The sequence below is a fragment of the Phalacrocorax aristotelis genome, chromosome 14, assembly GCF_949628215.1.
Source record: "Phalacrocorax aristotelis chromosome 14, bGulAri2.1, whole genome shotgun sequence".
Lineage (NCBI taxonomy): Eukaryota > Metazoa > Chordata > Aves > Suliformes > Phalacrocoracidae > Phalacrocorax > Phalacrocorax aristotelis.
The window spans coordinates 4,764,944-4,787,943 of record NC_134289.1 but is presented as its reverse complement, the minus strand read 5'-3'; the positions used below and the strand labels follow the sequence as shown (position 1 = coordinate 4,787,943).

The window sequence follows — 23,000 nt, the reverse complement described above, 5'->3', positions numbered from 1 at the left end:
GGCATGAATGCTGTTTGCAGTTCATGATTGCTGCATAGGGCCCAGCACTGACCCACTGTCACGGCAGCAGGAGGTGCATAAATGTCAGCGTAGGCAGAAAGTGCTGGCTGTGCAATAAGCCGGTTCACCGTTGCACTTGAGCGCTGTTATTGGCAGGACGGGACCCTCTTTGCACGTGCAATCGCCTGGTTACGGTGAAACCTAAATCCTCTGGTATTGCTTGATTATGCTGCTGTGAAGCGTAGGGATTCTGCTTTGCGATGTTTGCGTATGCTCAACCAAAGCAGTCAGCACCCAAGCAGCAGCTTCGCATTGGTGTTTGGTTTTTTTTGGTCCACGCTGTCTTAAACGCCAATGGCAGAGGTCTGCGGATGCGTGCGTCGCTCCGGGCTCCGGCAGCAGCGTTTGATGCCGGTTTGAGCAGCGATATATTATTTTTTCCTGACGTTTCCAGCTGTGGGGTTACTCCTGAACGAGCTATCCCCCGGCAGCTAGGCATGTGCAAAGGAAATTGCTCAAAAAAAAAAAAAACCACACTTAAAAACAAAAAAAAAAAAAGAAGGAAAAAGCCGGAGCTGGGAGCGTTTCAGAGCTTCCCCCCCCCCCCCCCCCCCGTGTTGTGGTTCCCCCCCCGTGTGGCACCCCCGGGCACCCACTCGTGTACCTCTCCCCCCGCCCCGGGGCCGCGGCCGGTCCCGCCCCCGGTCCCGCCCGGTGGGGCGGCCGCTCCCTCCCGCGGGGAGGGGAGGGGAAGGGGAAGCGGGGCCGGCCGGGCGGCGGCAGGTGCTGCGGGGCGGGAGGATGGCGGCGGGGGACGCGGAGCAAGTGCGGTACTGCGGGCGGCTCTCCTACCTCTGCCTCAAGCTCAGCCTCATCATCTACTCCACCACCTTCTGGGTGAGGGCGGGGGCTGCCCACGCGTGGGCTGGGGGGTGCGTGGGGCGCTCCCCTCCCCACCCTGAGGCTGTGCGAGCGCGTGGCCGCGGGCCGGGGGTCCCGGGCGGGGGGTGCGGGGGGTCCCGGACTCGGGCGCCGCGGGGAGCGCCGCGGCCTCCCGGGGAAGAGGGGTTTTGCAATAATGAGCGCTTGCGATGCAGAGGCGGCGGCTGGCGCACCTGTGGCTGTGGGTGTAGCTCCCTGGCCTTCCCTAGCGAGTGGCAAACTGGTTTTGGTGGATGGGGACCTGCAGGGGTTGGAAGTTTGGCAGATACAATCATTTATGCGTGTATTAAAATACCGCTTTTTCCCCTCGGGGGGCTGGGTAAGTGAAGCCTTTGCCCTACAAACTCAGTCATCGGTGCATCGGATAATTCCCTTTCCGAGCCTGGGCTGGGCAATACCGTGACGCTGTAAACCAAAGGCGTGTTTCTGTCCTCACCCAGGTGTCAGATAAAACCCACGTGCTGTCTCTAAAAGGGATCAAGTCCCAGTTGATGGGTCCAGGCTATTACCACTGACTTCTCAAATGTGGCAAATTCACCCCAAACTGGCACCCTCCGGGCTGGAAGGAGCCGTCGGGGCTCGTTGTAAGGACCAAAAATTTCAAAAGGTGGTTTTTCAGGCTCTGGGATACCGGGGCGATGCTGTCTGGCTGTGCTGGTTCCAGGCTGCGCTGATGTACGAGATGCTTAGGCGGGGTTTCTGTCTGGCTCTTTCAGTTTAAACACTGCTTACGCTCTTGTTTTGCTGCTCTGTGTTTCTGTCCTGGTCGATGCAGTATTTACAAGGTGGGGACACGAAGCTTTTGGCGTGTTGTGTGGGAGAAAAGGTTTAGATCCACCGGGCCTGATAGTAGGTGTTTGATTAAAGCTATGATTTAAGGATGAACAAATATTGAAACGGACATTGTTCGGGTGTAATTCAGGCTTTTTGGGATCCTGGATATCTTTTGTCTTTTCTTAGCAAACAGACCAACCACGGAAAACCCTTGGGTTTAGACTCCCGAAGTCGCCTGTGTTACTCCACTGCAGTTACTCAGCAGATGCGATTTTTGGAAAAAGGAGGTTTTTCTGTGTTATTTTTCGAACCCTTTTTTTGCACCGTGTCCTTTGTGAAGGACCGTGCACGCCGTCTGCTCCGTGTTTTCCATTGGCAACAAGGGCTGTCGCTGGTGGGATGTAAAAATTAATCCGGTAGCAGAAAAAGGGTCCTTCTGAAACGTCTCTCTGCGTGTCCGTGGAGGACAAAGCCTCTTTCAAGCTGCTGGAGGATTTTATTCACTCTTTGTAGTTGCTTGCTCTGGATTTTCAACACTCTGCCCTTGTTTATAACCAAGAGCTTCCATTTGTCAGCTCTGCCGGGGAGATGGCTTGCTCTGGGAGGGAGAGGGGGCGGCAGGCGTGGTGGGGGCTGCGGGAAGGGGAAGGATGGGGGCTGGCGGCGCTTGTTCTCGGGAAGGCTGGCGCTGGGCAGCGTGCTCCCGGCGTTCGGGCCGAGCATGCACTGAATTGTGTGAGGTAGGGCGCGTGGGTTTCTCGCTTGAAATTTTCTTTTATTTCGGCTTAGCGAAGCGGATCTTACTAGCTGTAAATATCATCGGGCTGGTTATTTTTTCAGCTGTGTGAGTCTTACTGACTTTTTTTTTCTTTTGATTGGTGTAAATGGGTGTAAAGTTTGGCTGCGGAGTGTTGGCTTGCTGAAATTTTGGGTGATTTGTGTTCTTTTGCTGTTTTTTGGGGCTTTGACATATTGGGATGCTGAGGCCGTACGGTTTCCTCCCTGCCGTTCCTGTTTCTCCAGTACATTTGCGAGTGATGAACGCCCAGATTCGAGGCCCCAGGATTGCTTAAAACCACCAGGAACAAAATATCAGCCTTAGCAGAAAGGAAATGAAAGCATCTCCGGGAGTACTGGAGGGGACATTTGCTACAGGCCCTGCTGCTGCTGTGTCTTCCCATGTTGCCTGGGGCTTTTTAAAAAAACTAGTCATCACTGTAACTTGTTCAGGCAACTGCTTTGCTGGTGGATGAGGCTGTAATGTGATTTTTCTTGCCTGGCTGAAACAACATCCAGCATTTTAAACAGAAGGTGCTGCTGTTGAGTGGGCACTGTATTTCAGAATAAGTATTGTAAATACAGGGTTAAAACCACTACTTAGAAATAAATGCTTTTCCGTTCTTTTGGGAAAGCAACTTTTGTGCATGCAAAAGACCCAGAGAAAGTCCCTGCTATTTGATGGTGGATCCTCATTTAATGCAAATCATGGCCAGTAGGTTTTTCCTGCAGACACAGCATGAATTGCCAAGTCGGGAGCTGTTGTGAAGGATGCAGGATGTAAACAGCGCGTGTGTTTGCGGGATACCTACGTAAAAGTTTATTTCTGCCCCTTGTCACAGGAAGGGAGAGCACAGTCCTGGAGAAGAGACGCGAGTGGGATGATTGTTAAGTTAGCACATCTGCTTGGCATAAATAATAGCTGCTATTTTAATTATTTTTATTAAATGCTCTAAAAATCGAAGATAATAAAAGCATAAAAACTACCTGTAAGGAAGGAGGATTTTAATTGCGTACTTAAGTTGGCTTTTCCCCCCGTAAAAGTGTTTTTTTTTAATGCTTCAAAAATCTCTATAAAAATTGGAATGCATGTGTGTGTCTACTATGCGATAGGTCGATCTGAGTTTTTTTTGTTTTTCAGCAAATGCTTTTCCCCTGGCGTCGCCGCGGTACTGCTAAATGCAGCGTGAAGCCTTCCCGCCTCCCTGCGGCACGTGCCCTCTGCATCCACGGTGTGCAGAGCTGTTAACGTAGGATGGCTCCAGGGAGTTTTATCACAGGGGTATTTTGTTGTCCTCTTCTTGGGCAGTGTCATAATTTTAATGCTGGTATCCTGAAGCCTTCCGGGGCAGGCGGCTTGGTGCGCGCCTAGAAGAGAGCAGAGGAGTGGTGAGAAGCTCCCTGTTTATCGTGAGATAGCTTTATTCCTGTAATTTGTCTGGGGTGAGATATCGGCCACCCTGGCCCTTGGGGCAGTAAAAGCTGGAATGGGTGGGAATTTATGGGGGAGGCAGTTTTGGGGTTGTGTTTTCTGGGCCAAGCTGCTTTTGAAAAACAAAAGGCAGGACTGAAGCTTTTTGTACGCTGAAAATGCTAGAAGTGGTCTTGGAGGGTGCGTGAGCAAAATGCAGGTGGAAGGGGACGAAGATGCAAACATATATAAGTATCTCTACATACGTCTCCAAATCTTAAGCTGGTAAAGTGGGAACGTGTCTTGTATTTCGACTCACAGGCACCTTTGAATCCTTAAAACTAAGGACTAACTGAAACGGAATGTTTTGATGAGAAAACTATGGCTAAGAGACATGTCAGTAAATGTTCTAGTCTCGAAACAACAGGCTTCTGAAATTCAGATAATCCCCATCAAGCTTTTTTCCCTGTTTTCATGATTTTATTTATTTATTTATTATTTTTTTAATAAACAAAATACCTACCAGGCAAATGTTGAGCTTGTTAACACTGCTTGAGCGTTTGCAGGATAGTCTGTCTTTAAGTTGTATTATCTGCTGCTTTCCGAGCAGGGTAAACACAATCTGGACCCAAAGATATCAGGTTTTTAGTGTGGTGGGTTTTTTTTTTTATTATTACTTTTATTAAAAAAGATTAGAACTCCTGCGTCACATGTACCTGTGCCATCACCAATTTTATGTTCTGTAATGGTTTGTATGCTTCTGAGACTCTTCTCTTGATTGTTACATCTGTGTTTAAAAATTTCAAACTGATTTATGTTGTCTTCTGCTTGAAAAGTACTTTATTACTGAAATTTTTTTAAGAATAAAGCTAACGCTACAAATTGACCGTTTAGTAGTAAAAAACCCTAATTACAGTTTTACAGTAGAAGCATATAAATGGTAAATTTGCGTACCTGTTATTTGTCCACCATATTTTCTCTTCTGCCTTCTATAATCAGTCCAATTTCTGAATTTGTCAGAGGGAGAGTTATGCTGAATTTGGTGATGTAAAATTTGAAGTTGTTTTTTAAATAGCTTCGGTGTGTTTGTTTTTAAGGATGAACCTTCAGAGATTTTTCTTTTTTAAATCGCAACTTGGTGGCATTTCTCGCATAATATCCTTTGGGTTTTTATTCTTACCTGTGGAAAATCAAGAATTTCCAGCAAGTTGGTATTTGTTTTAAGATATCCCACAATTAAAATATTTCAACTGTTGGGTTCATGATCTTCCAACTACGTATGTCGTGTGTTTTGCTAAACCTTTGTCTGGGGTATACCGTGTGAGATCAAAAAGCTGCTTATATTTAAGGAGCGTGCCCTCCTTGCTGTTGGTGTGCAGGGAGCAGACTCGGGGTTGCTGCTGAAATATCGGGTCAGGAGAGGGAAATGCTGTTTGTCGGATTGCCAAAGTGATTGATTTGAATCTGGGCTCGTCCCTGAGGGATTGCCGCGCTGGTGGAGTTGTCAGTAAAGTTTTTCCAATGCAATTTTCATGATTAAGTGTTGAGGGCTATTTTTAAGCGACTTGCAGCACGCCATAGCTTTAATATTAAATGATTTTGACTTAGCTGTAGTTGTTGTGATTGAAGTGTCTTTACCTTGTTAAATGAAATGCGCTACTGCTTGCTCCGCTTGCCAGCTTTATCTGGTAGTGCTCAAGAAAGTGGTGTAATTTCAAACTTGCAGGGGGTTTTGTTTTGTTTTGTTTTGTTTTTTTTAGGGGGGGATTGGGGTTTTTTTTGGTGTTTTGTTTTTGTCTGTTTGGTTTTTGGTTTGGTGTGTTTTTTAAATCCGGTGCATTTCCCCTGATGGCAGGAGGACTGGAGGTATAGGATACACCTGACCATATTTACTGAGCCTAAATACAGCAGGAGCTGATAGGAAGGGACATATAAGCTGCTGGTTGCAGACTGGTTTAGAAATTGATGTGTTAGAGGCATATATATGTACACACACACAGCGGGAAGGATGGAGAGATGTGCAGAGGAGGACTATTAATGCCAAGGCATTTGCTAGTGTATGCAGTATATATGATCTCAGATGAGTAATAAATTACATTTCAACCAGTGACAGATGTTTCAATTTGTTTAACTTCCAGAACGTTAAAACATTATTGAATATATTTTTGGGATGAACAAATCTCAGTCTTTTTGAACTCAGCATTTTTCTGCTTTAGTCTTTGAGGCGGTTTGTTTATCCATACTTGTGATTTGAGTGTTTCGTTGTTAATAATTAATTCCGAAGTGAGTAGTCGCAGGTTCATGTGTACTCACAAAATGTCACCTCTGTGTTTACTGGGAAAAAGAGTAACATCTGTGCTCTTCTCTTCTCCTGTTTCAGGTGATCGGAGCCCTTGTCCTCGCGGTTGGGATTTATGCAGAAGTTGAAAGACAGAAGTACAAAACTCTAGAAAGTGCCTTTCTAGCCCCAGCAATTATTTTAATACTTTTGGGCATTATAATGTTCCTTGTATCTTTTGTGGGTGTACTGGCTTCTTTAAGAGACAATTTATGCCTTCTTCAAGCAGTAAGTGTTGGAGTTTTTTATTCTTAATTCTTAGAGCTCATTGCTTTTGCTTTTCAGTGTCACCTGAATTCAAACCCGTAACTCTTTCTATGTCTGCACTGAAAAATATTTTAATAAAGTTGCTTTTTTTTTTTATTTTAATTAAATCTAAACCTGCTTTATGGCAGTGGTCCCCTAACTGTGGCCTGTGCATGTCCCTCCGTCAGGGAGCGGCAGTGTTTTCTCCTGCCCGTGGCAGGATGAGCGAGGGTCAGAGCCCAGCGCTGAGAAAACCAGCTTTCCAGTAAAGGGCTTTACGGAAAACAATGAGGAATGTGAATTATTCTCAGCTGGTGTGGATCTTGTGCAAACTCAGCTGTTGACGTACCATTTGACGCTAGCCTGGCACGGCAGTGCCCGCTCTCGCTCCGGTCAGGCCATACCGTAGGCCCTCGCCCTGCTTAGGGCAACTGCTCTGGAGAGGAGGAAACTGCTGCCCCTTGGCCGAAGGTCAAGGCAAAGTCTGGCTGCCGCTTCCCCCGTCGTCACTCAGCGCAGAGAAGAGCTGCGGTTTCTGACGGTTCTCCAGACGCTTCTTGTTTCAACCTGGAGGAAGCTGCTAGAGAAAGAAACCCCAGGTCAGAGTGACGTCCCTCGGGCCGCCGGCGGCTGCCTGCCTCTGGCTGGGGCGTGGAGTACGGGGGGACACGGAGAGGTGCCTGCTACGCGCAGGCTGTGTGAGCGCCGCGGGGCTTCGAGAGAGGGGCCCTGAGGGGGAAACGAAAGGGACACAGGTTTTCTCTCCAGTGCCTTTGAAAAGGGGAAATTTTAGGGAGCCTCCTGTGTAGTGCTGTGGTTGCAGATGGAAGTTGCGCATCCACTAATGAAAAGTAAAGCGCGAAAATGTAATTTTCACCCTCACATCGGTTCGTTGTAAAGAAGTGGTATGTTGTGTAGGCCAAAGCAAGGGTAACTGTGGCTTTTGAGATTAGGCTGGAATTTTACTGAGAGTCTGCCCTTAGGTGGTGGTGGCTTCTTTCGCTTTGAGCGTGGTGGTGTGTCCTTGCCTGATGCCGAGGACATTTTCTGTTCCTGTTGTGGTAGCAAACCTGGTAGAGTATTTAAATCAAGAAGGTCCCTAATGTCTGCTTCTCAGGCGGATTCCAGATTTAGCAGGAGAAAAGATATCTGTCCAGGGAGTGCTGACACTGATACTGGGCATTGAGAGCATAGATATTAAACCAGCTTTCAGGGCAGAACTTTAGAGACTATTTTCAGATGAGAGATCCGAAAACTTCTTTCCTGACAAAGTGCTTCATAATGGTGAGGACCTAAATTCGTGTAACAGGCATCTTTTATACCCAAACAATCCTTTGGGTTGGAAAAACATTTCAAGTATTGACATGTCGCAGCTATGTCACGGTGTTGCTAGGGATTTCTTCATGTTATTCAGATTTTGCATGCACTTTAAGTAGTCACAGATGCATGGGCTGCGGTCGTGAGTGAGTGAGCACGTATATATGTATACACACATGAATAAATAAATAGAGAGGTAGCAGGTATAGTTTTTCTTACCACTGAGCATAGTAAGTCCTGTTAGTGCCCATGGTGCAGCCTCTGTGCTCAGCTGGCTCGGTAATGCGGTACTGCTCAGTTCCCGCTTCTGAAGCAACACACTCAAAGGTACAAAGCCCAGAATTTTACTTTGATTTAGCACTGGTGATGTAGTAGGTGACTTGGATTATCTTAAAGCACCGCTTTACCCAAGAAATGAAAGCTAACAGGTAAGTACCGTTTTTGTAGGAAGCGTAAAAACATAAAGTTCTGTGTGGTTTGTAGCAGTCCATTAATATGCTTCTCTGGGATGCTGTTATGGAGAGAAGTATCTTGGCATGATAAATGCATCTGTTGCTTTTGAGTCCATTCAAAGCAGAAAAACAATGTGTTTGCCAATTGGGCAAAACCCAGAAAGACTCAGATGAGGGAAAAAAGCTTTCTTGTGACATGAACAGTCTTATAAGAACAAAACCATAATTTTATGTCTTTCTTTAAAATGACACCTCATATGCAGAAAGCGAAATATGTTGGCAATTGAATGCCACAGGCTTAAGGACACTAACTGAAAGAGCGATTGGGGTTTGTTCTGTTTAAGAACTCGCAATTGTTTTTCCGCAGTTCATGTACATTCTTGGTATCTGCTTGCTGATTGAGCTGACGGGTGGAGTGGTGGCCCTGATCTTCAGAAACCAGGTGGGCTGCTTTCATTTAGGTTTTCGTCATCCAGAACATTACTCACAATCCATGATGTTACAGCTATGCTGTGGAGCAAATATAAGGCATTAAAATTCTCACCTGAGCCCTAACTGATGGAGGCCTGAAGGCAGGTGCAGGCTTCTGAGGGCCTTTCAGCTCTGGGGGTGGGTGGGATAGGCCACCCGTTCGGGAGATGAATTCCAGATGAAAGAATTTGGAGAAAGTCTGGTAACTAAGAATGTGCAAGACAGGCAAAACAAGTTTCCAGCTCTTCATGTATTACAGAGTGCTTTCTTCTCATTTGCCATCTGGGTCTCAGACTGCTGATCTGGGAAGTTTCCAGCTGCATTCGGAGACTTTGTTATTTTTTAATGCTCAACATGTATTACCTTACCTGAAGGGCAGCTCTTCCCTCCCCACACCCATAAGCAAGGTAACTGATTTCTGTAGGAGACCCCATCATTTACAAGTATGCTATCATTATATAAAAACATTAATTTTTCTGAACTGAGAGCAGCAGACTATTTTCTTCATTAGAAATGTTTTAAAACATAAATGTCTTCACTACGCCAAGGACTAGATTTCTATGCTTTGGTTATTTTTTTTCTAATCTGGCAAAATACAGCCGTTAAAAGGAGAGTCTGAATAATAAGACCTCTTCCCTCCCCACCCCAATCCTACCCATCTAATTTCCACCAAAAAAAAAAGTCTTAAAGATTATTTAAAAAAAAAAAAATCAACTCATTTCTATTTTGAAGTAGTATTATGGTTCCCTAGCTAGTGTTTTCTTTGTACTCCATGCTGGACTGGAGTCGTGAGCTTGTCTTGTGAGAGCAGAGGATGTTATCTTCGATTCTGAGAGCTGTCGTTAGCTGTGCTGTAGCACTGGGCCTTGGCCCCGTGCAAGGATTTATTCTGAATTGTGGTGGGAGCACCGGGCTCGTCCGGAGGGAGCAGATCAGCCTGCCCTGTGTAGGAGTGTGGGCATCACGGGGTGCAGAGAATTTGGTTGGCAGCAAATCAAGTAAATGCCAAAGATGGTATTTGCTGAGAGGACGAGGAAGAATTGCTGTTGACTTTCGGACAAAGAAAATGTATCGTTGGGGTTTTTGTGTAGGAAGTTTTCCTGTCACATGCGTTGCGTGTCTGAGCAGGACAGCAATGCTCAAGGACAGGTTTCTTTCCTTGTTGTACGAGGTTAATGGAGAAGTTGGAGTTAGGGTGGGGAGGGGAAGGAATTACTTAATAAAAGCTTAGGGTAATAGCCTTTATTTAAATGCTGATTGGTTTGCATATGTCATTGATTTTTCCTATTTCTTTCTCTGTTTCCTTCTCAGATCTGTCAAGTGGGGCGATACAGGCAGCGCAAGGGTAGTCTTGGTATTTGCAGCTGCTCTTGGCCAGTTAGGATAGTTCTGCAAAATTCCTTCTTATTTCTAATCATTGCCGTGATAATAGTTTTTGTTCTGTTTTCTTCTTAAGTGTCGCAGTTTGTAATACTGAGAAAACGAGTGCATGTATTTCAGGTTGCTTTCTGACCTGCAAGGATTTGATCATTTTAGCAGCTGGGCTGAAAGGAAAGTGGTTACATTCTGGCTATGTTTAATCTCAATTTTTGCTATGCTATGATGGTGCTGGATGTTGAAAATAAATATTTTTTTCCCTTCATCTTCTGAACTTCAAAAGTGTTTTGTTGATTTGATCTCTAATATGCCAAGCTGAGGAGATACTGTTTGATACCTGCCACCACTCCACTGCCATATTTCTCAGAATCATGACTGTAAAACATGCCAATATGAGATTTTTTTTCTACTTTTTTCTGCTTAAGGTGGAATAAAGCTCATTATCTGGCAATTGTGGATTCCTTGGACAATAAATGGTGAAAATAAAATTAATGGAAAATAAAGTTGTTGGAAGATGGTGAGCAGGGAGACAGTCAGCTCTTGTCGCCCAGGGAGTGGTGCAGACCACGGTGCCAAGACCCAAACCTGCCATTCTATCACCCAAAAGATGCTGGGGATTCCTAGTGCCCAGTGGGAGGGATCCTGCCTTCCCATTCTCAGCCTGGGGCACAACGGGACCGTCTCTGGGAGACGCTTGGAGAGTCTCAGAGCAGCAGCACCTCGCTGGAGAGGTGTCGCACTGCTAGCACTTCTCAGTCCAAACCCAGCAGTGAGGTTGCTTCCCTGAAAGGGGACGGATGGCCAGTCCCTGCAGGACTGTGCTGTGATTGATTTTTAACTGGTATTTGTTTTTTCTTAAAAAAGGTTTTCCCCTTGTGCTCATCAGTTACACTTGTCACTTTAACTTGTTCTTTTAATTTTGTTTCGGGGTGTGTAACCCATGAATCTTGTTTTACTTCTGCCTCCTAGACAATCAACTTTTTGAATGATAATATAAGGAGAGGAATTGAGAATTACTATGATGATTTAGACTTCAAGAACATCATGGATTCTGTTCAAAAGCAGGTTTGTTCTTTTTTTTCTTCCTGGGACTAATTTAGTGCCAAGATGTGGTAGGTCCTGGGCTTTAGTTTTTCCAATGATGAGATAATCACGTTCTTACTGAGAAGGGGGATGAGATCTCGGGCGTCATCTGTTACAGCATCACTGTGGGCAGGGCTCCTCCAGCATCCCAGCTGGCATTTGAAGCCCCCTCAGTCACTGCAAGGAGCAGGGGCAAAATGCAGCTTTTGCCTTGGTAGGCATGATTCAGATGCTCAAGGCCAGATCCTGCAAACGTTTAGGCTTATACGAGCCCCACAGCTGGGTTCCGAAAAATTCAGCCTAAATTTCATCCAAGTTCGTATGCTAGGCATTTCTGCCGGCTGATCTGAGACATTCAAAAGCATCTTGTTAACAGAAGGCACTGGATAAGGAGGAATTAGGTGGCAATTAGGCTGTTGTATTTTCGCTTGAGGGCATATACCGAGCTCTTTAACAAGGTAGTTATTCAAAAGAAATGCCTGTGGAAGCGTATATACCTGTAATTAAAATTAAGAAACTGTGTTGAGCCCAGCTGAGCATTACTTAATGGCACATATAGTTGACTCACAGCCTTTTTGGTTTTTTAAGGCTGGTGTGTTGAAAAGTTTATTGGATTATTGAAGAGTTCTGCCATGCAGTTCAGAGACTGTAGAAGAAGCAGAAAATGTTCAGAAATGTGATGTCGGGGCCCATGTGATGTCAATGACCATGCCAAATAATGATTAAAAAAGAAAAAGTTAACTTAGGAAGTGATATGTATATTTTATGACATCGTTATGGAGATGGCAGCCTGCTTTGAAAAACAGAGTTAGTATGGAAAGTCTGTCAAAAGCCAACCATCCTGAGGAAATTTTGTCATTAGACTTCATAATGCTTTAAAGTTTCCATGCACTGCCCAAAATCATGTATATGTAGGGTGAATATACATTTTAGTGATTAAATAAACTGTTCCTTTTCCATTTGTTTAAAATATAAAGCGAATATTTGTATTAAGTCAGTGTAAACTTACAGTATGTGTTTGCCAAATCTCAGTTCTACTAAATTACACCGAAAATGTTTTGGTGAGATTTTTTTAATGTCTTGTAGCAACACTTTTGTCTTTTAGACTCACTTAGAAACGTAGTCAAAATCCTTAAATAATTGAAGCGGTACATTAGAGCTCAAGATGGAGTGAATGTAAAAACACTGCTTAATGATGTCCAGACCTGAAAAGATAGTTTTTCAACTCAGAACAGCTGGGAGATGGAGCTGAGCAGGACATCCTTTTCTCTGGCACCTCGGGCAATAGCGTGATGTGTGACAGAAGAACACTACCTATATCTTTAATTCTTTTCAGTTTTATCTATCATATACATTCCTATATGCCTTGCTGATGAAATGGCAGGATCGCTGGGTAGCTCGGTGCTCTTAACTGCTGCATTATTCCTTTGTTTTCTGGTCATTAGAAGAGTTTCTGTTAAGATATGAATTTTCTTTCTTTTGCCTTTTGTGTCATTTTGTCCAGTTTAAGTGCTGCGGTGGGGAAGATTATAAGGACTGGTCACAAAACGTGTACCACAACTGTGCGGCGCCGGGACCGCTAGCCTGCGGGGTGCCCTACACTTGCTGTGTCACAAATAAGGTAAGGTCAAGTCCCGGCTTTGCGGCATCGCTGCTCTCTGCCGGCTCGACAGCGTTTGCTAAAAACGGTGCCTTACTTTAAAGTCTGGGGGAAGAAGTGAAGGAAAATGCGTCCCTCCTGGAAGTGACAGCTATGGATCCATGGGTCTTGACAGCTTGAAAAGAGGAAAGTAATGGCTGAGATGTATTGGCTCCGGTCTGCGTTCCTGCCCTGCTGCACACTCCTAGAAAAGCAGAGGGGATCTTGGGAACTCCCCTAACGTTATGGCATGCCTGGACCAGGGCTGCTAGAGATTAAGTCTTGCTGGTGTTTTCCCCAGGGTTTGCTGCTCCAGCTTTGCCAGGAAGCCTGGGCCCCAATTGCTTCTGTGGGTGGGGGTTGGAGTGACGTGCACCAGCTGCTGCATGAATTAAAAACCAAACAGAACAACCCCGTCATCCAAAGAAAGCCAGAAGTGCGGGCAAATGACCTGAGGGTCAGTGCCTCCTTGTGGGTGCGGGTCTAGAATGGAGCTCCTGCTGTACCCTGACCCGTCCTTGAAAACTGCCCGCCTTGCCACTGTGTAAAATCCTCCCTGGAAGGGACACCCTGTCAGCTGGAGTCTGGACTAGCTGGTCTCAAGTCCATGATGAACTGGTACTAACTGGTGTTGGCAGTACTAGGAGCAGGCATTAAGTTCCATATAAACGGACCTTGTATTTTATATACATTTTAGCTGTTTTAATTCATCACCCTTCATTTTAGGGATGGATGTAATGCTGGTTTTGATAAAGAACTATTCATCAACTTTAAGCCAGGGCTTGCCCATGCTGGATTTGTGGGTTTTGATCTTTGGTCTGAACACGAGACAGAGAAATTGAGTATGTGTAAGAGCGGACAGAGTAGAGCCCATGATAGCCTACCAGTGTCTGTTACGTGCTACCCTTTCAAGGTCTGCCTTAAGGATGGGTGTTTAATTTAAAAAAGAAAAAAAAAAAGGAAAAAATGCAGTAATTATGTTTAAAAAATGCAGTAATTGTTAGTGATCCTGATAGGTGTTGCTGAGAAATGTGTATAATATAGAAGTGTTTATGTATGCTTACACATTTTTCATGTATGACAAGGAGTCTGTTTAAAGCTGCACTGAGCTTTGATTTATTCTCAGAAATCAAAGCTAAACAGTTATGTTTTAAGTCTTAGGTGTTTGAGAATAAGAAAGTTGTGTATATGAAAAGAATATGTGCTGATCCACAGCAGCACGGAGCAGAGGAGCTCAGGATTTTGCCCTCGGCTGATGGCAAAGGAAAATCGAGCTGACTAGTAAAGAGCAATCTGGCTTTTTATGGGTTATTCAAAATACTGCTTGTTTTTCTGTAATTCTCATTTCTCTGTTAAAGTCTTGCTTTTAAAGGTTAGTCCATGTGTGTGGGAATGCAGCAGTACTGTGAAGGTGAAGCGCTGCGTTAACCAGTGACTAAAAATGCTAGGTGTTTTTTCAGCCATGGCACAAATAATCAAACATGTTGAGGATGTCAAATGCAACCTGCCAGGCAGGGAAGCACTAGAATAAGAACTTCTCTGAGGAAGACGGGGGAATATATTCTTAATATGCTTCATTGGCAACTGGGGAGGTGGGGATGAGGCTACTTGCAGCCTAAAGGTAGCCTGTGAAGTGTTAAGCTCAGTGAAACGAATTGAAAGGTGGGGAGAAGCCCCAAAACACTAAGCTAGCTTCTTATTTAAGGGTAGGCTGTTCAGCAAGATGCTGCGGTATGTTAGGGCTTTGCCACCCTGGGATGCCATCGATGTGCTGCGTGAAGTCCAAGCGGCACGGACACACATTGGGCAGGATGACACTAACCCTGCGGCTGTATGGCCAGCTGCCTTGAGGGGAAAAAAACCAAAACAACAACAAAAAACCAACCAGAAGATGCGTAAATCTTCTGTGTTTGACAAATGCTTCTAAATACAGGCTGGTTTCTGTCCTGGAAAACTACAGATATGGTTTGTGATTACTCATTCACTTCGTAGTCATGGAAAACTCCTGTTAATGTCAGAGGTTGGATTCTGATCCTCTTAGAAAGCCCCGTGCTAAGATGAGCCAGGCTTATACTGGGGGGGCTCTGAAGAGACTGTTTTCAAGTAAAGTATTTATTAAAGACTTACACTAGTATAGCAGATAAAAATTAGGCCCCAAATGCCTATAAACCTCTGTTTCCAATGCATTTATCTGTTGCCTACCTTTTCTCGTGCCGTGATGTCCTGTTAGCATATGCTGTGTTATTGCTGTCACAAGTTTTGCGGAGGTCCATGTGTTTGTCTGTTAGGCTTAAGCATTTTGTAAATGGGAAATCACTCACAGAAGACACAGCAAGATGCTGATGCCTACCTAGTATTGCAAACCTTGACCTCCAAGAGTATTTATTACCTGTGGTAAGAGATGGGTACTGCTCACCTGTTTGCAACAGACCTGTGAAATAGAGCGCTTTTGGGAGGGGGGGGACATGCGCTGAACCTTGTCTGTCAGACAGTTGCATGTTCAAGGTGAGAGCCTGGCTTTTTGGGATCTTAAAAAAATCTTGACCCTGGCTGGTGTTTCTGTCATTTTGTAACATCCATCTTCCTTCTGCCTCTTGCAAACATCCCTCTTCCTGCCCGGGAGGTGACCCGGGAACCCCAGTCACCACTCAGAGGTCACTGGCATTTAGAAATCTCGTGTCTACATCTTGTCTTAATTTTGAGGGAGGGCATATCAGTACAGTAAAGCTTGCTCTGCCTTATCTCCCTCATCTGTCTATTCTCATTTTCTTCCACATCTTTGGCTTTGTACATACCTTCCTTTGATGCTGGTGGGTTTTACTTTGGTTGATTTGTAAGTGAAGGACAGTATTTTCATGTTAGCTTTGCCAGGCCAGGTAGAACTTCAGGATGCAAGCGAAGTACTGAATGGCTACAGAAAATGTGTCATTAATCTGTGGTGAATGCAAACGCTCAGTCTTTTTTTTTTTAATATATGAATGTTATATTAATATATATGATACGTAAAAATACATTATAATAAATTTGGTCTTGTAAAATGTTCGTAAGTGTTCATAGTATTGGACATTATTTGGGGTTTAGATATTTCTGAGCTTAAGTTTGTCATCGTGATGCCATGATGCCCATGTTAACCCCTGGTTTTCTTAGTAAGATGTGTTAAGTTATTAAGGCCTTAAAATTAAAGCCAGCCATTTGTTCCGTGTAAGCAGCTGTGGCCTTACAGCTCTGTCCTGGCAATCTTTGGTTGCTGATGCCACACTGGTTTTGCTGGACAGATACGGTTCAAATGTCTTGTGTTGTGACACACTGGCAATACTGATTTCTCTAAAATCATGTAGAGCTCTATCTAAATCTGACCTTGGGGCTGCTGGAAGAAATTGGTGTTGGACCGGTAAGTGACCCTCTTGTTGCTTTTGTATGAGCTGGGTGAACACAAAAGGAGTAAAAATATTTTTTTTGTGATTTTTTGTTTTCTGCTACCATTTATATTTGTTGTTTTATTTTCAGACAGACATTATCAACACTATGTGTGGATACAAAACCATTGACAAAGAGGTAATGTAACCAGTGTCCACCCTGTCATGGCAAAGGGTGGTACTTCTCTGCATTTTTTTGGTCAGCTATCAAATTGTCTTCTGCATACTTCAATCTACCAAACAGTTATGTCGGCAATTAAAATTATTTTATCCGGAAAAGCGTTCAAATATTAAAAAAAACCCCTAATCTTGTTTGATTTTGGTATCTTCCATGATTCCTTGTTTGATGTGCATGAAGCACGTCTTCCCAAAGCTCATTCCCCTTACACTAACTGCACAATTAATGTGAAGACGACTGCTTTCCTACTTTTCAGTAGTATTTGAGTTTGGGAAAGCTTTGAATACTTAAAACCCAAAGTTTTTTACTGAATAAAATTGGTTTCAGTAAAGCCAACTTAGCTGTTTCTAAGTATTTTATATCCCAGTAGCGGGTGTTTTATTTTTAAGCCTGTAATGGTTGTTCCTGGAAGAGGAGTGGGACTTCCCAAGTCGTGTTGTCAGCCCGCTCCTCCCTCCAGGAGTGGGATGGGGCCTCCTCCTCCTTCAGTCTTCCCTCTCGGGAATAGCCCCAGTGACTCCAGGGTAGAGACTGCCAGCTCAAGGCACTAACTGCAGAGTGATTAAGAAGGGAAATCAGTAATTGGATCTGCTGTGAGTTCTCCACTCCTAGCTTTGGAGTGCTGGTGAGGGGGGGTTGGTCTGAAAAAACCCCTTTCCCCAGCTCATTTGTGGCACTTGGCACACAATGCCAGCTTCAGTTGTTAGTTTTGGGGATTACCAGTTATCTTTACATATGACCTGTCTTCATTTAGATTCACTGATTTATGGCTTAATCACCTAAACGCTCCAGCCTGGCTCTAATGCCCAAAGCACTTAAGCATATGCTTAACTTTACCCCATTCATCTGCTTAGGACTCTTTGCAGCCTCAAGTGCTTTCTATATTATGGGTTGGGGTCACGGTGCAGTGCAGCTTGCAGGACTGAATCCGAAATCCTCTTGTTCCTGCCCTTTTTAGAGTCTATTGCAAAGCACTTGGTCTGCAATTTATGTTTTTCTACTGCTGTACTTTCAACCTGGAAGCAGAGATAAAAGCGAAGGAGAGACTTCTCTACTTTCCAAGTGGTCTAAAATGAGAATCGGATGTGTTTCATTTAGAAAAGTAGTTGCGAGCCAAGATTTGAAAAAAATAAAATGAAATAACTTCTTCAGGGGTGGAACAACGAAAAAACAGGCAGAAGAATTAGTGATGAGATCTGTGTCGAAATCAGTGGGTTTAAAGAGATGCGAAGGAGGAGCAGATTTGCCTCCCTGAAATGGAAATTATCATGCGTTACTGTATCGTACGCCAGTTCAGCTGCCTCTTTCAATGTCTGCTCTGTTATTTTGCAGCGCTTGAGTGTTCAGCATGTTATATATGTCCGTGGGTGCACAAATGCAGTGCTTATTTGGTTTTTGGACAACTACAGCATCATGGCCGGCGTGATGCTCGGCATATTGCTACCCCAGGTAAGAAGGGGCCAGTGCATTACCCATTAAAGGGAGTATCTGATTTGTTGCTGTGGCATGCAATATCCCATTTGGCTGTATTTAGTTATAATTCTTTACTTAAATTTAAGGTAACTGATAAGCTGAGGTGGCATTCCAGTAATTTAGTAGCATTTCAGTGATATTTTGCAGGGTTTGGCTGGTTAATTTGGTTCACTTGGGTTTTTTTTGGAGTCCTCTCCTCCCCCAGCTGCGTCCACTAAGACTTTCTAATGCTCAAGGCACAGGGCTGGTAATTAGCTACATTAGCTCTTCACAAAAATGATCCGTTTATACCCCTATATGCAAAGAATAACAATATGAGATTCTCTGTACCGCATCGGTGCCCATATATCTGATGTACGTATGCGTGATTTGTAACAACAGCCGGGAGAAGCGGTGGGTAAGCAGCATCTGATCTCTGACTAGAGATGCTCCTTCCTTTCGCAGTTCCTGGGAGTGTTGTTATCCTTGCTTTACATCACTCGGGTGGAAGATATCATCACAGAGCACAAGCTGAGTGAAAGACTGTTTGAAGACGCGCAGGAGAGATGTGCCCCCGAGTTTGCTGGAGCCGGGTGCTGCATGTGTTACCCGGGGTGACTTTGGAAACCTCGAATATAGTTTTTTTAAAAAATCAAATCCACCTGCTCTGGCTTGTGCTGGCTTTTGCAGCTATTACAGACTGCGGGTGCAATGAATCAGCCAGCAGGCTGGCGGCGGGTGGGCAGTGGGCCGATACCGCCCTAGCCTCATCGCTCTCGGTGTGTCTGCAACCAGAGACGTACCAGAAGGGCTCTGGGCTGCCGACGATGCTGCTGCGGTGTCGCGATGCTGCTGGAAGGTGGGCTTGTGGCTGATTAAATATTTTTTTGAATGATTACTGAGTGATAAGCAGCTATGACAGCTATCCTGGGAAGATTTGAAGGTAGACTTCTAGGAAGAGCCTTTGAGTCTTGGGATGTCGTATTTAAATGTTTGTCCTTTCCAACTTCATTTTCTTACTCCTTCCAAAAAAGATTTCTTACTGATCTACATGGTGAATATTAAATGTGTTTAATAATTTTTTTATGCTAATCTCTATCAATTTACTGACAATAATGGATGTGATGCTGAACACTTTCATTGCTCAGTGTTTTGTGCCTTTTAATAACGGGGCAGGTGCCAACACCAAATCAATCAGGTAACGCTTGATATATTTTTAATGCAATGTATTACTGTCTGGCTTTTGTATAAACTTACGGGATGTTTGAGTCTTGTAGATACTGTATTTTTCCCCTCTAGTAAATTAACTAGGTGATTTATTGGGGTGTGGTTTTTTTGACTTCTGTATGTTGATGTTTATAAATTTTATTCTTATTGTCAAAATTAAAAAATAACTTTTTTTTTAAAAAAGCACAAAGATTTTATTTAAAATGCATCTTATTTCCTTCTCTAAGCCAAGCCTGTCCATCAGATGCTGAGTCAAAAGGCAGAAATACCTTGAGCTGTGATTCTGGCCTGGGTGCTGACTTGCCTGGGGTTTTGGACAGAGTCCCTGAAGGTCTGTGCCTCCCTTGCTTCTCTTAGTGATGTCTTGAAGTCACTGACAGCTGGGGGGACGGTTTGGTATTGCTTTGTCCTGAGCATTTATCCGCTGCCTTTCCAGCCCAGCTGGGCTTGCAGGTGAAATGCACAACCTAATTACTGTGATGCTTCAAATAAACAAATTCAGGATGAGAATGAAGCGGGTTTGCTTTATATCCTGTCATTGTGAATCTCTTCTGACGCTCCACTAAGCCATACAGAGGAACATCTGATGCTATTCTCTCCTTGCTGTTTTTCTCCTGCTTTCTAAATTTCCTTGTCCTTGACCCGTTTTTTGCTTTCTTCAGAACTCAGTGTTTGCTGCTTAGCTCTCCGCCTTCATCAGCCATTTCTGAGGAAGCTTCATGCTTTTCCAGGAGCCAAAAAATGACTCATCCAGCTCAGCATTTCTGACAGTGTCTAGAGATAGAGATCCCGCTGCGTTATCAACCCCATCATCTGCAGTGCGAGGTTATTTCCTATGCACAGCACACTCTAGCGTTGGGTCCCCCTCATGGTTACATATTTAATTTCTCTGTATTGTTGCCACCTAAATTTTCCTGCTCTCTGTCCTGAATAATGTGTGTTGGTAAGTTAAGCAGCAAGGTGTGTTTTATGGGTGCATTTGTACGCAAAGCAAGGAAGGGGAAAAGGAGGGGGCAGCTTTGGAGGACGAAGCTGACTGCTGGTGAAAGAGGGGAAGATTGAACCTGAAACTGGTTTATTGTGGGAGCAGGCTGGGAAGGTGGGAGCTGAAAGCGTCAACGTGTTGCCAGAGGCAAAGCCATGCCCTGGCCTTCAGCAAGAAGGGAATAATGCTCGAATTTGAGACGGCAGGAAGGCTGTAATGAATTGTGAAGGAGGGAATGACAAAGGTAATTTTTCTTTCTTTATTAATAGTGTCTTGTAAATGTTGTGGTGGTTTGAAGTACAAGAAATCTGGGAAAGCAGGAGATGATGGAAGCGTGGTTAAAATGTGAGTGGTTTAAACAGAACAGGGACAGTATTTGGGGATACCAGGGAGACATTCTCCTTTAGCAAGGAAATGTGCGGCTGAACTGAATTTTCAACCATCCTCAGTGCTCTCTGTCATACAGTGTTTGAGGGTGGGGTTTACCTGACCAAGAACTAAATATGTGTGACTTCGTTTAATAAATGATTGATTTAAATACTGTTGACCCTTCCCATTTCCTCAGATATGAGGAAATTAACTCTTCGCTTCACAGGCCTATGGTGACCAGAGGGAAGGATGATGCTGATCAGGAGGGAGCTGGGGGAGAGGGAGGAAGGGGGTCTTTACCCAGCTGCCTCCAGATGCCTGAGCTGTGGGAGACAATGGGGAGAGTGTGAAGGGGGAGTGAATTTGCTCTTATGCATGAGGCTTGGCTCTTCTCAGTGTGCCAATTTTAAAATGGGTGAAGAATACTGATCTAATTCAATCCCTGCCTTCCTGGCAGGAGCAGCCACAGCTGGACCACTCCTCACAGATGCATCCATACACCTGGTCTTAAAAACACTCCTTGCCTGCGGTTTAAAAGATTGAGGCAACTCTGCAAAATCCCAGAATTTTACGGGAATTTGTGTGTGTGTAATTTTAAAGTGCTTCTACAGCTGTGAGCTGCCCGTGGTTTGTCCTCCATGTGCTCCTGCTTTCCCCACGCCCCCGAACGCCTTCCTCTTCATGGATGTTGGGTGGTTATTTGTGCTCCCTGCCTGCAAAAATCACCCCTGCTGGTCCTTGCTGCCTGACCCCTGTGTTGCCTCTCTCCTGCCTGCACCCCAGAGCTTTCCTGCCTGTTGTGGGATGGCTGTGTAGAGCAGCTGCCTGTTCAATGACAGGGAAACTGAATGGTTGCAGCTCCTCAGTGCCGGCTGCCTGCAGAGCCAGCGAGACCCGATTTAAACACCTTCCCTCCCCTGTGGGTTCAAGGAGCAGGATCGCTGTGCCATTTCAGCAACACAGAGGGGATTTGCACCGAGAATCATGCACCATTCAGCTAGAAATAGAGATTTACCTCCATATTTCAAATAATTACAGGCCATCCAGGCACAGTCTTGGCATGGCTCTTGGGCAATGCACGCTGGTGAGCTGAGAGCCTGACTGGAGCATCATGCATGGTATATGCTGTACAACGATGTTATGTGATGAAGATCTTTAATTAGCACAGCTCCAGAGGAGAAATGCTGGACAGCTCTCCCTCTGGTGGTGTGGGTATGCCATATCACAAGGTGCTAATTAAATCTCTGCTTGCTGTGAATGAAATCTCTGCTGGGCATGTCCGTACCGCACTGGGGTTTCTCCGGTGGCCCTGTCCCCTGCCCTGCCTCAAGAAGCTCCCTCATGCAGGCACAGCTTCCATGGGCTTTGTCTGTCCCCAAAGCTAGAAATCTCTCATTACCCCTGAACCTCTGCAGCAACTAGCATCTGTTCATGGGGCACTCGGGATACAACCACTCGTTACAACCTGAACTGGAAAACCAGCCTCGAAGGCGGGATGAGCTAATTTCCTACTCGGGGCGGGGGGAAATCAGTGTTTAAGATCTAAAAACCGTTTAGCTAAAAGTTGTTTTGCAGATTTGTCTTTCTAAGGCCCTTTTCTTCACTAGGACTTCCCAGTCTTCATGACACTTCTGTACAAGCTGATTATTAAAAGGTGCTTGCATGGGTTAAGAATTGCTTCTTGGTAAGAAATACTCTGGTGCCACAGAGTGCAGGTTCTCCTGCTGCCCGGGATCCTCTGGGCTCTGCCAGGCCAGGGAGATCAGCTCGACCCCGAGCATATTGGTGGCCCATGAAGTTGCTTTGGGTTTGCATCCTTGTTTGATGTCTATGCCTTTCTGGGGAGGGGGGAGAGAGGGTGGCATCTTCATCTGTGGTTGCGAGAGCAAAGCTGCTGTTTAACTTGTCAAAATTACATACGGTCCATTGTGCTTCTTAAAACTGACCCGGCCCCAGTCTGGTTTTGCACTCAGGAAGGGAGTACTGCTTTAATTTAAATTCAGCTCCTGGCCTGAAGTCTGTGTCTGCAGCTATAAGGGCTAAAATTTTGCCTCACAGCAGTGACAAGAGCCCTTGCCAAAGGCGGCTGTTAAATCCCCTTGGGGAAGTGGGTGTCCTGCCTGTTTCCAGCATGCTCCCTTGAAGGAGGTACTTTTTCTTCCATGGAAAGTTTTTCCCTTGATGAAGAAGTAGAAGTAGGTGAAAGCTGCAGTCTGGAAAGGAGAGAAGAGCCAATCTGCCTGGGACGTGCACAACGGGGCAAAGCTGCCACGCGCTTCTGGGCCTTGGGTGCCGGTCTGCAGATCACACCGTCGTCATGGTGCTCAGCCCTCCTTCTTGTGGGTCAGTGCCACGGGTGGGGGTGTTACCGCCTGCAGCAGGTTTGGGGGATGGGGGAGGCTTTGCCTGGGGAAGCACAAGGAGCTGCTGGCACCGGCTGAGCATCGCTCACTGCAGTGCTCCCAGGATGCTTGGTGACCCCACAGGGGGGAACCGTGTGGGGCTGATCCCTCAGCTGGAGCAAAGCAGAGCAGCACCACCTCTTC

The 23,000-nt window shown here is 45.1% G+C and overlaps 1 protein-coding gene across 1 annotated transcript; it reads left to right on the top strand.

The window, feature by feature from the left end:
- Nucleotides 1–757: 757 nt before the first annotated feature.
- On the top strand, nucleotides 758–19,283 carry TSPAN15 (tetraspanin 15). The gene is made up of 8 exons (XM_075109505.1): nucleotides 758–897; nucleotides 6,285–6,470; nucleotides 8,625–8,699; nucleotides 11,075–11,170; nucleotides 12,693–12,809; nucleotides 16,335–16,382; nucleotides 17,754–17,870; nucleotides 18,339–19,283. The coding sequence occupies exons 1-8, from the start codon at nucleotides 802–804 to the stop codon at nucleotides 18,489–18,491; spliced, it is 888 nt and encodes a 295-aa protein (XP_074965606.1). The 5' UTR covers nucleotides 758–801; the 3' UTR covers nucleotides 18,492–19,283.
- Nucleotides 19,284–23,000: the final 3,717 nt, after the last annotated feature.